The sequence below is a fragment of the Solea solea genome, chromosome 10 (assembly GCF_958295425.1).
Source record: "Solea solea chromosome 10, fSolSol10.1, whole genome shotgun sequence".
NCBI classification, from domain to species: domain Eukaryota; kingdom Metazoa; phylum Chordata; class Actinopteri; order Pleuronectiformes; family Soleidae; genus Solea; species Solea solea.
In genome coordinates this window covers 7,567,562-7,580,537 of record NC_081143.1, presented here as the reverse complement: position 1 = coordinate 7,580,537, position 12,976 = coordinate 7,567,562, and the positions used below count along the sequence as shown (strand labels likewise).

Here is a 12,976-nt window from a genome sequence, read left to right as displayed (position 1 = left end):
GTCATGTCAAATACTTTTTGTTTCCCTCCACTTTTGGCTGGGCCCCGTGTGTGTGGTTAAGGGGAATGAAAGTGCTGATAAGAATATCTTCAAAGCAAAACAACATTGACTGTGATATACAGTAAAACAGAAGTCCAAAATGTGATTAAGAGGAGAACAAAGGAAAGATGGCAAAAGCAACGAGAAGAGAGAAAAGGAAGATGACTTTATAGAAAAGGAAGAAGTAAAGTGGGAGAAGTGAGGTGGACTAAAAGAAGTGGAAAATATGCAAGGATAATATCAAGGTAAAACATATAAATGTGAATTTTGTTTTCAAAAGGAAACAATTTAGTAACATGTTCTAGTTAAGTGTAAGAAATTAGGACAGAAAAAAGACTTTGGTATATAAAAGTACAGTTTGACCTTATAGGCGTTTTATGAAACAGTTCTCGAGAAGTATGTTATAAAATCACATTTCGTTATCTGACAGTATCTGGTCTAATCAAAACAATACAGGGGATAAAGGTTTAGTTTCTTTGCGTGCTGTCTTGATCCATACACCGTACCAGTTGGTGGCGGTAATACACCATAACGTTGTTTGCCAACCGCCAATTAACAATCGAAGAAGAAGAATCACGGTCTCGCGATAGCACACGCGTTTTATTCGAGCTAAACTGGAGGGATCTGTGTGCAGTCAGTGCTGAATGACCAAGCTAACAGGCTAACAACAGTGTGGACATCATTTATTTGGAACTAAACGTGCTGCTCTTCACAAACAACTCAACAACTCTGAGGTGAGGGCTTTGCTACTAAACGAGGTATAATACAGTGAAGATAAGCCTGATACCGTCTAGCAAGTTCACTGCACAGACTAGCCCTCGTCCTGTTTTAATGTAAGCCATGCAAGAGTAGAGTGGAACATTTTTAGACAGAGAAACTAGAAAAACACATGAACGAAATGGAAAATCTGTATGGTATAAACAAAAAAGAGCGACTAAATATTGGCTTTTGTTAGCGCTTAGTGCTGACCTTTTATAGTTTTATAACTTTAGAGAGGTGAAATAAACGTTGGCTAACATATAAGTTGCAGAGCGTTGACACTATGAACTCTATCTAGCTTCTATATTTATCTATTTATTGTTTTAATAATAGCTACTGAAATATCTAAGGTGTGGTGGTCGACAGTGTTGTTTAACATAATCTGGCTCCTTCCCTTTCTTTGAATCTTCACTTTATGTGCTGCAACCACCAGTGGCTCCGAAAATGGATTTAGAAGACGACACCACAGTGTTAACAACCTTGAAGTCCTTCAATTCCTTCATCAGCCACTCAGAACACCCACAGAGTATGTCCGATCACTCTGCAGGAAATGGAAATCTGCAGAATCAGTACAAACGCAGCATGGAGGTACAGTATATAGACAATGATGGCATCATCGGTAAATAAGCCATGTAGAAGAAGGACTGTCAACTTGAAACGTCTGCAATGACTGATTTGTCTTCTCTTGTAGTTTTTGGGAGCTGCAGAGAGGGTTCAGTCAAAGAATCGCTACCTTCAGTTGGACCAGGAGAAGAGGCAGATGGAGCTTAGTCACAAGCGAGCCAGATTTGAACTTGAGAGGGCTGCTTGCGACAGCGCACGGAATTTAGAGGTACATCCCTCTGTCTTTATATCATGCGTCTATGTCACATTTAACTTGCAGGATTTTCTTTTACCCTCGTCTAAAAAAAGAAAATCTTACATGGAATAACAAGTGTTGCAAACTTCTCTCTCAAATTTTTGTTACAGCACGAGGTTGACCGTAACCAGGGCCTCTTGGGACAAATAAAAAAGTTAGGTGAAAGAGAGGCTGAGGCAGCGAAGAACCTATCGGTACAAGTCGATGCAAATCATGCTCTGCGTAAGAATCTGGAGGGCCTGAACAAGAAACTGGAGGAGCGAGATTTTACATTGAATTCTGCTAACCAGGTAAACATGCACACACACACACACAATTGTGCATATGCTTATTTTCTACTTTGGTCACATCTCTTACTCATGTTGCCTTACTTCTTGCATATGTTTCCAGACCATAACTTCTTTGAGGGATGAGATCAGAGAGCAGAAACAGAAGATTCAAAGTAAGGACTCAGCAATTTCAGCTCAAATCCTGGAAAACCAGAAGCTGCAAGAACAGCTTGATTTACAACACAGGTACAGACATGTTTAGAGACTGTTGTTTATCTAGTTGTATGTTATGTTTATGCTTGGTGATTTATTGACCACATTCTTGTATCTGATGGCTACTGTAAATCAGGAAATATCAGGAAATCTCTCAGCTCTGTCAAAATCTCCAAGCTACAGAGTCGTCCTGCTCCGAACACATCATCAAGATTAAGGTACACCTTTGTTTCCTCAAAGATAGAGTTGTGGCATTGGAATTGATGTGAGTCAGTTTGTTCTCCTAGTGCAGCCAGGAGGTTTCTATGTATCTGCTGGCACCAAAAAGGCAATCATTGTTGACATACTTTGTTGTTATAACTGTAACAAGGTATTACTGCTTGTTTTTATAACTGTTGTGCTGTCATCGGGTATTTGCCAAGTTTCTTATTCATATGCTTCCGAGTTGTGTGAATGTATGTGATGTAGATGTGGTTCTACATCATGTTGCTCTCATTGCTCTCATTACCCATACATTTGAGAAGACAAATCCATCCGAGGTATGAACAGCATTGTCTCAGCTTGTACAAAAATTAATTGGTAAATTAGAAAAGTACTCCCCTGTGTAGTACATTCAGAAACCTGGATTATAGACTGACTCAAGTGCTTTGGACATGTGAGCCCACTTATGAATTTTTTTTTAGATTTTCCAATTACCAGATGTTGCTTGAGATGTTTTTATTTTACCTTGGTTTTCCTTAATATTATATTATGTTATATTTAGACAATGAATATTCATGTCCATGAACTGGTAAAATAATTCAGTTCTTCCAACATCTGTATGTGTCATACAGGCATTAAATGTTTGCTCTGACTGCATTTTGTCCCCGTCATGTCTTCATTTCTTGTGGCAGGAGCTGGAGAGACGTCTTGTCTTCCAGGAGCAGGACATTGCAATTGTGAAGACTATCAAGTTGGAGGCGGCCAAGGTTCCAGATCTGGAGAAGGAGCTGAAGCACCTCAGAGATGATAACGCCTTTCTCAGGTAAAATCCACTGATTCTTGAATGCTGTCCAAATAGTTTAGCAGTAGACTAGACAAACTTTGGTTTACACTGGCAGCATGGCATGAAGGTCACTGCTGTGTTCTGTCATGTTTTGGGCGTCATGTTTGGCGCCCATGTTAACAGATTAGATTGGTCACGGTCCCTGTAAAGTCCCTTTTAAAGTGATACAAATATCCCTTCTGACTGTTAGTAACCACCTTACCAAATGTGGGTAATGTAAAAAAGTTGCTAAGTGTTTAAAAATTAGGTTTTTAATCATGTGAAATTCAGATTCATTCTTTGATCGGAGATGGTGGGAGGTGTGGCCGATACAGCCATTGCACACACTATTCTGGTCTACCTTCTTAAATGGGAGTGTGTCAGTGTTTGTACAGAATATCAACATAAATGCTTCGCTAAAACATGTAGAGAAGTGACATTTTCATGACTTTGGTGCTCCTTCTGTTCTTCTCTCTCTACTTCATTTCCTCATCTTTATGTAATTTTAGATAAAGTGTCAGAGCTTTTCTGTGTTTTTTACATCCATGTAAGACACATTTGCGGGACAAATTTGTCTCAGGCTGTAGTTTAGGAGACTGTGAAACTGCAGTTAAAGGTGCTGAGAGTCTTTATATTGACACTGTGTTTGATGAGGAGTTATGCTAACTATGGCTCCTGTGCATGGTGAAGTCATATTTTTAGACACGCCTAAACATTACTCTACATATGTAATTTTTTTTCACATGTTCTCAGTCTCTTTTTTTTCCCCTAACGTGTACCTATATAATGTGTGAAGACAAGAAATGCTGAAGGATAATCAGTATAACACCAGGAAGCACCAGGTGAAGGCTGTCTTAACCAGTATTGTGTCTGGATCCTTCAAACTAGGCACATAGTATTACTCTGTTTAAAAGCATGAGGGGAAAAAAAAGAGAAACTTGGTGAACATGTATTATCTGTGCTAGTTGAGTCACTGCATTTTTAGATGTTTACATGTTGTGTGTGTGCATGTAGTTACTATGATCTCACTATATACATTGTGAATGTGTTATTGTTACCTATCATGCACTAAATCCCAAACTCTGTTCACTCTGTTTAGGGAGAGCAGAGAAAATTGCAGCCTGCTGAAAGAGGAGGTAGAGGGGCTGAGGAGGAAGCTGGAGAGGATGGAGAAAACCAGAGAAGAGCTGGTCAATATGGAACTGGAGAAAGAGGCAAGTTGTGAGATGGTATTCCTTTCAATTTCATTGTGGGATATCAGTGTTTTCCCTTGTTATATTATTACGGCATCAACTAACTTGTAACCTGATGTTTCCTAGCGACTTGTTGAGAAGCTTCAAGCCTGGGAAAACCTGGAGCAATCTACTGGACTCAACATAAGGTCAGAGACTGTCTCTATTTGACTGTGAGAGAAAATGAGTATGGAACTTTGTCACTAGGTGGAGCTCTGGTCACTCAAACAACAGGGTTATCACCATTACTGTGGGTTGAGGCTAAGTTGTTTGTGTTTTTTTAATGCCTGCTTATGAGTGCTATGACTGTAACTTTAAGCATCCAGTCAAAAGTAATGAGAGAATGATTGCATGTTTCCGTGTGAGCAGTGGAGCAGCTCTGACGGATTATAATGTATGCATGTACATACACACACATGCACATACTTTTCTCTATGATTGAGTCTGGCTGTGATGTTAATGGAATACTAAACAGAACACTCGGCATATCTGCCTATACTCTTCAACCCTACAGGAAGACAGACAGAAAAAGTTATATTAGGGATTAAAAGTAAGTTTTTTTTTTCTTATGCAAGACTTCATTTAGTCTTCCATAATCTACCTAACATCACTTGTTGAATTTACAGCTATTTAGACCTTGGATGATATTTGGGTTATAAAAATAATCTCAATTGAATATACACGTGTGTGTACCAACCCTACCTTACCGATTTTTAACACAACTGATTTGATGGTTTCAAACTCCTGAAGAAGGCAAGAAATTTCACAAATGAACTCTTGACAAGGCACACCTGTCAACTGAAAACCATCCCAGGTGTCTAGCTCATGAATCCGACTGAGAGAATGCCAAGAGTGTGCAAAGCTGTCTTCAAAGCATGAGGTGACTACTTTGAATTATCTAAAATATAAAACATAATGTGGGCTTTTTCTACGCCGTTTGTTTACTACATAATTTTAGAAGCATTTCAAATCAAGAAAAAGCATTAATTGAAAGGGTGTGTCACTGTCACTGAACGGTTGACTGTTACTTTATATGTAATCATTTTGTTGGGGTTGTGTGACTGGCAAAACTGTTCAGGGTGTTTAGATGGTTGTAACAGTGGCTGTTACAACTGCAAAAGGGCAGCTTTCTATGTGATGGTCATACTGATCTAAAGTTATTGCACATTGCCAATTAACATTTAGAAATGTGGTGATGTTGGTTTTACTGATTGTTTAATGTCCAATTTAATTGGACAAGGTTTTTTTTTTAATCTGGGACAGAACTGTGTTGCAGAAGTTTAAAATGGGATTTGTAATTCAGGACAAGATGGCAATGGAAGGCTATATTAAAAATAAATCATACATTCTACTAGAGCTGAAACTCAACTCAACTAGAGCTGTCAACTATTTTTATAATCGATGAATCGGTTTGAAGCTTTTTTCATTATTAAAACAAGATTTCTGATTGTTTCAGCTTCTTAAATGTGAATATATTCTCAAATATATTCGTTTCTTTACTCTGGAACAAAGAAATCATTAAAAGTGAATCATTTTGGTTTGTTGACAAAAAGAAGACATTTGAGAACATCATCATTTCCAGGTTTGACAAACACTGATGAACATTTTTTAGTGTTTTCTGACCGAGCGATTACTGGATTAATCTTAATAATCGACAAATTCATCGATTATGAAAATAATCGTTAGTTGCTGCTCTACATCCTACCAAACCCTTTCAAGGTCCCTTTTTATCACACCGTCCCCCCAAAACTCTTGACGCCTTTGACTGTTGTGGAGCTGGGAGTTTTTAGTGCACAATCTCTGGCTGTTTTTTGTGACTCCCTCACATCTATGGCTGTCATCTCTTCTCCAGCCTCTCCGACTTGTTGTAATGTTTATTGTTGGTCATGTGCTGTGAGAACATGGGAAGGCTTTGTGCAGGTAGACGGGTCACTTGGTGACAGATGGCTACACCAGTTTATTCCATGCGATCTGATTAAACAGTAGGTCATATTATTGAACATTTCTTTTTCTTTCTCTCAAATTAAACCTTTCTGCATCAGAACCTTACACTTACATTTGATGATTATGTCTTTGTCCTTGGACAAAAGCTACAATGGGGTGGTCATTAGTGTTGTTGTGCTGTTACGTGGGAGGAGAATAACTTTTGGGCTGAAGTTAACTGTGTCTAACAGCAACAATCAATGTGGCTCCCTGGTGGAACAGACGAGGCTCACAGCCGCGGCATGAATTTGCCAGCAGTTGGCTGGTTGCTGGTGTTTGTTTCCTTTCCGTCTGTTTCGTAGCCTGATAACATTTCACTTGCTTATGTGTATATCCATGTTTTTCGACAATTGAAAACCCACAGCAGCAGTATGAAAATATTGTCTCGTGATTAGGCTGCTCTGTGGAACAATGTCGAAGAGACAATATGTGTGGGGAGATTTTCTGGAAATGTGTTTCCTTTTCACAACAAAATGCACCAGCTCAACACAGAAATGAAACCAGTATATGGGTGTCTCATGTTTTTACAGCTGGAGGAATAATTTTCAGGTAGAGATGGAGCTAATTGGGCACATGCTGGCAAGTCCATGTGGTGTATTTAGAAATGAGGTTTAAGGTGCTAATATTTGTGTAGAGTGAGAATGTTTTGAAGTTGGCACAATTGATGATTTGATTCCATGTGGTAATAAAATGTTCTTAGTCTCTGCTTGTTATGCTATGCGCATCACAAAATTGATAATAAATTAGACTTGTATGTAAATTGCCAGGATGCATTATATACTGTATGTATTGTTTTAATCCCAACCCCACTATATCCATGGTTCTCAAACTGTGGTATGTCTTCTACCAGTGGTACGCAAGCTTCCTTTGGTGGCACTTGGAGGAAAATCAGAAATACTGTTCTACTGTTTATACCAGGGTATGTGATGGGAGTGGTGCTGAGGACCACTGCGTTTTGAAAATGAAACAAATGACAAATAAAAATAATGATTAGACTCAACCTCTCAGTCCATCTTAATCTAATTTCACTCTAACAGTGTGTGAAATATATGAGAAGAAGATGAGGATGATGTGAGAGCAAATTATCTTATTGGACATAAATCTGCCTCATGTGAAAAGTCAGTTCACAATTGACTTTGTATTTTAACATTGGCGATAATGGTGTTACTTCCCCAACTCAATATTTACTCGGGTGTTTAATTTCACACCATTTTTGACATTTTTTGTTTGAACTATCCCTCAAATGATCATAAAATATTCTAATTGGTGGATAATAAGAACATGATTAATTGCATGAATGTACAATAATAATTTCCATGAGAAATGTATGGTAAAAATTCTGTACCCAGTGCTGCTCAGAATTTGTTTTCATGTCATTGCTAAAATTACAGTTCAAAGGTTTAGTATTAGATGCACAAATAATAATCATATGGTGATCTGTAAAGGGGGGGATTGATTTCACAGCTGACTTTAAAAATGGTCCCTTGTTTGTCTGAAAACAAACAGAAAGTGGCTTTGTCTTCAGGTTTGTGACCACAAATCGTTTTCTAAATTTGGGCACACGAGTTTAACAAGACTCTGGAGTAAACTCTGTTATTAGAACCACTTCTCTCTACTCAGTCAATGTATGTGCTCAGAAGTGTGTTCACAGTAGCTTTATACTATCCTGACAACTCATTTGCTTCTAACCGTGTTGCACCTCAACAAATCCAATAATGACCTTTTATTTCCAACACCTATAGGGATGTGTTTGTTTGTTTATTTACTTCTGTCTGGAAAACAACAACAAAAAACTCCTGTGTTCAGGGCAATTTGGAATAACTTACCTTACCATAGTTATTCTACCGTATGAGTCATTAATTCATGTTTTAGTCATGAGATTATTTCCATAAATAAGGCTCCACGCTGCTAAAAGGACGTGGTGATAAATCCATGCCATCCAAACTTTCCCATGATGGCATACTCTGATATTCCAACCTTGATGTTAACCTTGACTGCTCAGCCTTTTGCTTCCATGTACCTAATTTGTCATATGACTCAGTAGACTGCTGAATGTTGCAGCAAAATACCAGGTCAGCTCTCAAGATACCACACTGACTGTCTCTAGCCAAAGCTAAAATTTGATTGTGTGTGTTTTTCTGAACTAGGAGCCAGTCGATTTGCACTAGTGAGTGAGCTACATCACATTTTGTTGCGCAAGTTTAACAGTTTGTTTCCAGCAAATAATGCAGTATGTACAGCTTAAATATCCTAGTGTACAGCTGCAACAATTACTAATTTATCAGTTATTTGATCATCATTGTTTGAGTGTTTCTTAAGTGCATTTTAACTATGAATATGCTCTGGTTTCTCTAAGGCACTATCTGTGTTTTGTGGATGTGGATTTTGAGGATTTTCTCAATTTGAGGTGTTTTTACCATTTGTAGACCAAACATCTAATTGAAAATTTGAGAAAACAGTCAACAGTTTAATTAATAATCAAAAAAATCATAAATTGCCGCCATAATAATGTATGAGATCAAAGGGATTTGGCACATTTTTAGGATCCATAGGTCCATAGTGCAGGATTTAGCAATGGGAGGTGATGTGCCATATTTCTGTCAGGAGTATAAGACCCACTGTATTTTTGCCTTCCCATTGTGTTGTTGTTCGTTTTATGTTTTGTAATCTTTCAATCCCTCCCATGGAGTGAGTTTATTTTGCAGAAGTATGACCAGTATTTAGACCACTATCCAGCTTTCATCTCTCACTCTGCTGCTCATGTTATTTTATTTCCCACAGCTCCCCACTGACCAACTAACAAAAGAATATGGAAACTCTGTCATTTTCATCTATTTTCTCTCTTATTTTTCATTTTGTCTGTTTTTTATATGTATATATATATATATTTTTTATTTTTCTTTATTATTGTGCGTGTTTGTGTGTCCTTACACGTGTGTATACAAACTGTTCTGTGCTGTGTGTGTGTTCTGTAGAAAACCAGACGATCTGTCCAGGGAGGTGATTCAGATCCAACAGAGAGAAATTGCTCTGAAAGAGCAGAACTACACACTCAACAGCCGGTAACGCACACTTCCTCAACCACTCTCTCTCTCACACACACTCAGACACACAATCCTTCTCTGCCTTCAACCCTTTCTCTAATTCGGTCTGTCTCCATCCCCCTTTTCACACCATGGATCTATTAGAGCATATCTCTGAGAAGTCCTTAATTGTCACAAAGTTAATTAAACTGGTCCTGATTCTGATAGCTCTCCTGACAGTAACCACTACTATCTATGTGTGAGAGGTTGTGAATAAGAGTTGGGGAATTCACTAATTAAACCTGTCCTGTTTAAGCTGAGGTGATGAGCACACATGCTCTTGTACATTCATGCTGTACCTAAGTGTAGGCAAGAAAACGTAGATTATCTAACAAGCATCTTTTTGGACGTAGTGTATTGGGCTCATTATGAAATATTAGGAACTTCAGAATGGAAGGGGACACTGAAGGGAGCTTGTGGTGTAATTGTCCCCCAGTTTAGTTATTGTCTCATTGACCAGACTTATGGAGTATTATATTATAATTATTTTAAATTTTATTTAATTGCTTTTCTTGGGTTGTTTTAAGAATTTATCTAATTCTCTGGCTATGCACTGTTGTTACTCCCAAACACACACACACACACACGCACACACCCTCTTACTTTCCACCTATTCATTTATCTTCCTCTGTCAGTGTAAGGAGTGTGGAGTGCTCGCAGGCTGAGCTCCGCACAGAGCTTTCCCAGCAGCGCAGCAAGACTCTGGAGGAGCAGAAAAAGAGGGAGACACAAGACTCTCTCGTCCGACGACTGCAGAAGAGAATACTGTTACTAACAAAGGTACCTGCCCCTCAATTTACAGACACATTAGCAGCCATTCATAATATACTGCAATGATACAGCGGTTACATTTTACTTAAAACACTTGGTGAACTTGGTAGACACTTGGTAGGTACAGAATTTATATTGTCCCCTATTATCCTCTATGATTGGTCGATGGAAGACATGTGTGCTCTCTCTCTTTCTCACCTGTCTTGCTTGCCCACACACTACAATTCATGTGTGCACTTCAATGTGAATGGATTTCTCAGTGTGTTTAATTCCTTAGATCAACATGTTCAGTCTCTTAGTCCAAAAAATGCACACAGCACTCGCATACGCAGGTTCCTACAATTAACTAGTAAAATTTAACTAACTTTTCATATTTTAATTTATTCATTAAATGAATTAATGAAAATATCAAACGTTAGTTACATTTTAAAGAATTGACTAAAGTCTTCATGTTATTTATATTTAAGAGGTAGACATTTTATATATCATGTAATAAAGAAACATTTATTTGATACAATACCAGTAGCACACCGTGCGAGTAAAGTCAGACCGCTTCATCCAGCAGCACCATGGCTGAAAACACCAAGAGGCCCCCACTTCACAATTGTATTTTTTTTTTTTATCACAATCGTCATTTTAGCCTTTTATAAATGTGCATGTCCGATATAGAAAATGCTTGTTCCCGCCAACAGCAACCAAGCATCCCCTGAACAGCTGCCCAACTACATGCTTGTGTCAGTCCGCCTGTGTCTGCACCTCACAGGCCTTAGTTTTCTGGACGAGTCTGGAAGTAATGCGATGGAAAAAGAGGGATAAACACATAGCTTACCCAATTACTGTAGAAAGTCTCTTCCTGTGTGTGCGTGTGTGCGTGTGCGTGCGTGTGTGTGTGTGCGCGCGCGCGACTGGGGAGGGATGGTGGAGAAAAACTAGGTCAAATCAGAACCACATTGTTGTGGTAATTACTTTCAGGGCCACTGTGGGTGATCAAGGTTTTGCACTTGAACTTTAAAGCTTGAAACATTTTTTTTTTTTAAAGGAACTATCTAAAGAAGCTTTGAGTACTATAAGCAAATAGACTTTAAAACAGATACTGCAAATGTTAAAAATACCCCCACCCTCCTCGCCAGAGACTTGAGTTTACTTGCAGTTATCAGTGTAGCAAGTCTTTAGGTTAACATAGTTCCATATTATGGCTGTTTTAATGACTTGATACATTTCTTACATACAGCACTGTTAATCCATGGGTCATTTTTAAAATAGTCAGCTGTAACTGTTTGGTTTGTAAAACATGTGGAAAGACTACAGCAACATTTGCTCACAAATCGGTGACGATTAAATTCCTCGTTCTGCAGAACCTTGATTAAAGTTCTTAAGTAAGTAGAGAGAAGAATACATTTCTAGTTGTTCTCCTTCTGCCTGTCTCCCTTATTCTACTATTTTTCACATGTTTGTTTTCTTATATACTTTAGTGGGACAGAATTACAGATCCATTAGACGCACAGTCACATTTCTATCAAATGGATAAAACAGCTGACATAAAAGCAATTTAAAAAAAGTCACAGTGATGGTAGTGTTATCACTCGGTCTTCCTGCTCCATGATTATTTTGAAAATGAAAGTTTTATCAAAGAAAAGCCAGCAGATTTTTGATTTAGATGGAGAGTGAATTTCATTACACATTAATAGACAGTAAATATCCCAAGGGCCTGTTGTTTAGGATAGAAACTAAAATCATACACACTGACCTCTAAGTGTGTTTTTACCTTTTGGCTTTTATCGGTGTTCCCCCGTCTTCCTGTTGTTTTTTATTGTCTTTTCTTCCCAAGGTTCTCACAAGGATATTTGGCATGACAAATGGACAAATGATGGCCAAACCAAATAAAGTTGAATTAAGGGAGTTTTTAAATATAGTGTTTTTTAAGAACCTGACGCTGTCACTTTAAAATTGATTATGTTGATTTCTGCTCTGGCTAATTACAGGCTGAATCTGGTCAGCCAAACGTTAAATCTGTTTAGATCAGTTTGTCTTTTGATTGAACCCCATCAGCTAATCTCTTTGGGAAATTGCGGCTGTATGGCTTATGCATAGAACTACATTCCACAATTGCAAGATGCTTTTAAGCCATTCTAGAAACACAGCACTACCTAGCACCCACCATACAGTTTATTTCACATGGCTGTTTAATTCTATTAGGCTATTGAGCTATAAAACTTCCGAAATCCAAAAGTCCTTGCAACCAGCAGGTACGATATTTTTTGCCACAAAATGCAGCCTACTCAGGCCAGGCTAGTTTATTTATAGAGCACCATTCATACACAAGGCAATTGCTTTAAAGAGGCAGAAAATACATTACAGAGACATCTGAAATTAAACGTTGCATTGGCTTTGAAATGCAATACAAACTGTAAAAGTGTGATTTAGAAACAATTAAATCAAGCAAAGTGTCAGTTTTACTTTGATTCACATCATAAGATCGTATCAGTGCAGTACAGGGAGAGAAGGGAAACCGATCATTTGAACTGTGTTGACTGACGGTGAAAAATGGACTGTTTGCCTGTTTTTTTCATTAGATTACACTGATTAGAAGTCCCACTTGTGCTTCAAAGCTCTAATATTTCTTTTGTATTGTTATATCTACTGCGTCTTTTTTTTGGCACCTATCTTGTCCTACAACATTCATCATGCAAATGTTTTATAAATTATATTCTGTGTTTTGTCAACATTTTTACTTGTGTGAATCA

At 38.1% G+C, this 12,976-nt stretch overlaps 1 protein-coding gene across 1 annotated transcript in view; it reads left to right on the top strand.

Annotated features, from left to right (window-relative positions):
- The first annotated feature begins 631 nt into the window (after positions 1-631).
- Positions 632-12,976, top strand: part of mad1l1 (mitotic arrest deficient 1 like 1) — a 52,310-nt gene continuing 39,965 nt past the window's right edge. Inside the window, exons 1-11 of the mRNA XM_058641486.1 lie at positions 632-773; positions 1,232-1,386; positions 1,490-1,630; positions 1,768-1,947; positions 2,048-2,172; positions 2,276-2,357; positions 3,033-3,163; positions 4,263-4,377; positions 4,483-4,544; positions 9,354-9,440; positions 10,097-10,241. Coding sequence (XP_058497469.1) covers positions 1,243-1,386; positions 1,490-1,630; positions 1,768-1,947; positions 2,048-2,172; positions 2,276-2,357; positions 3,033-3,163; positions 4,263-4,377; positions 4,483-4,544; positions 9,354-9,440; positions 10,097-10,241 — 1,212 coding nt within the window. The 5' untranslated portion in view covers positions 632-773; positions 1,232-1,242. The remainder of the gene's footprint in view (positions 774-1,231; positions 1,387-1,489; positions 1,631-1,767; positions 1,948-2,047; positions 2,173-2,275; positions 2,358-3,032; positions 3,164-4,262; positions 4,378-4,482; positions 4,545-9,353; positions 9,441-10,096; positions 10,242-12,976) is intronic.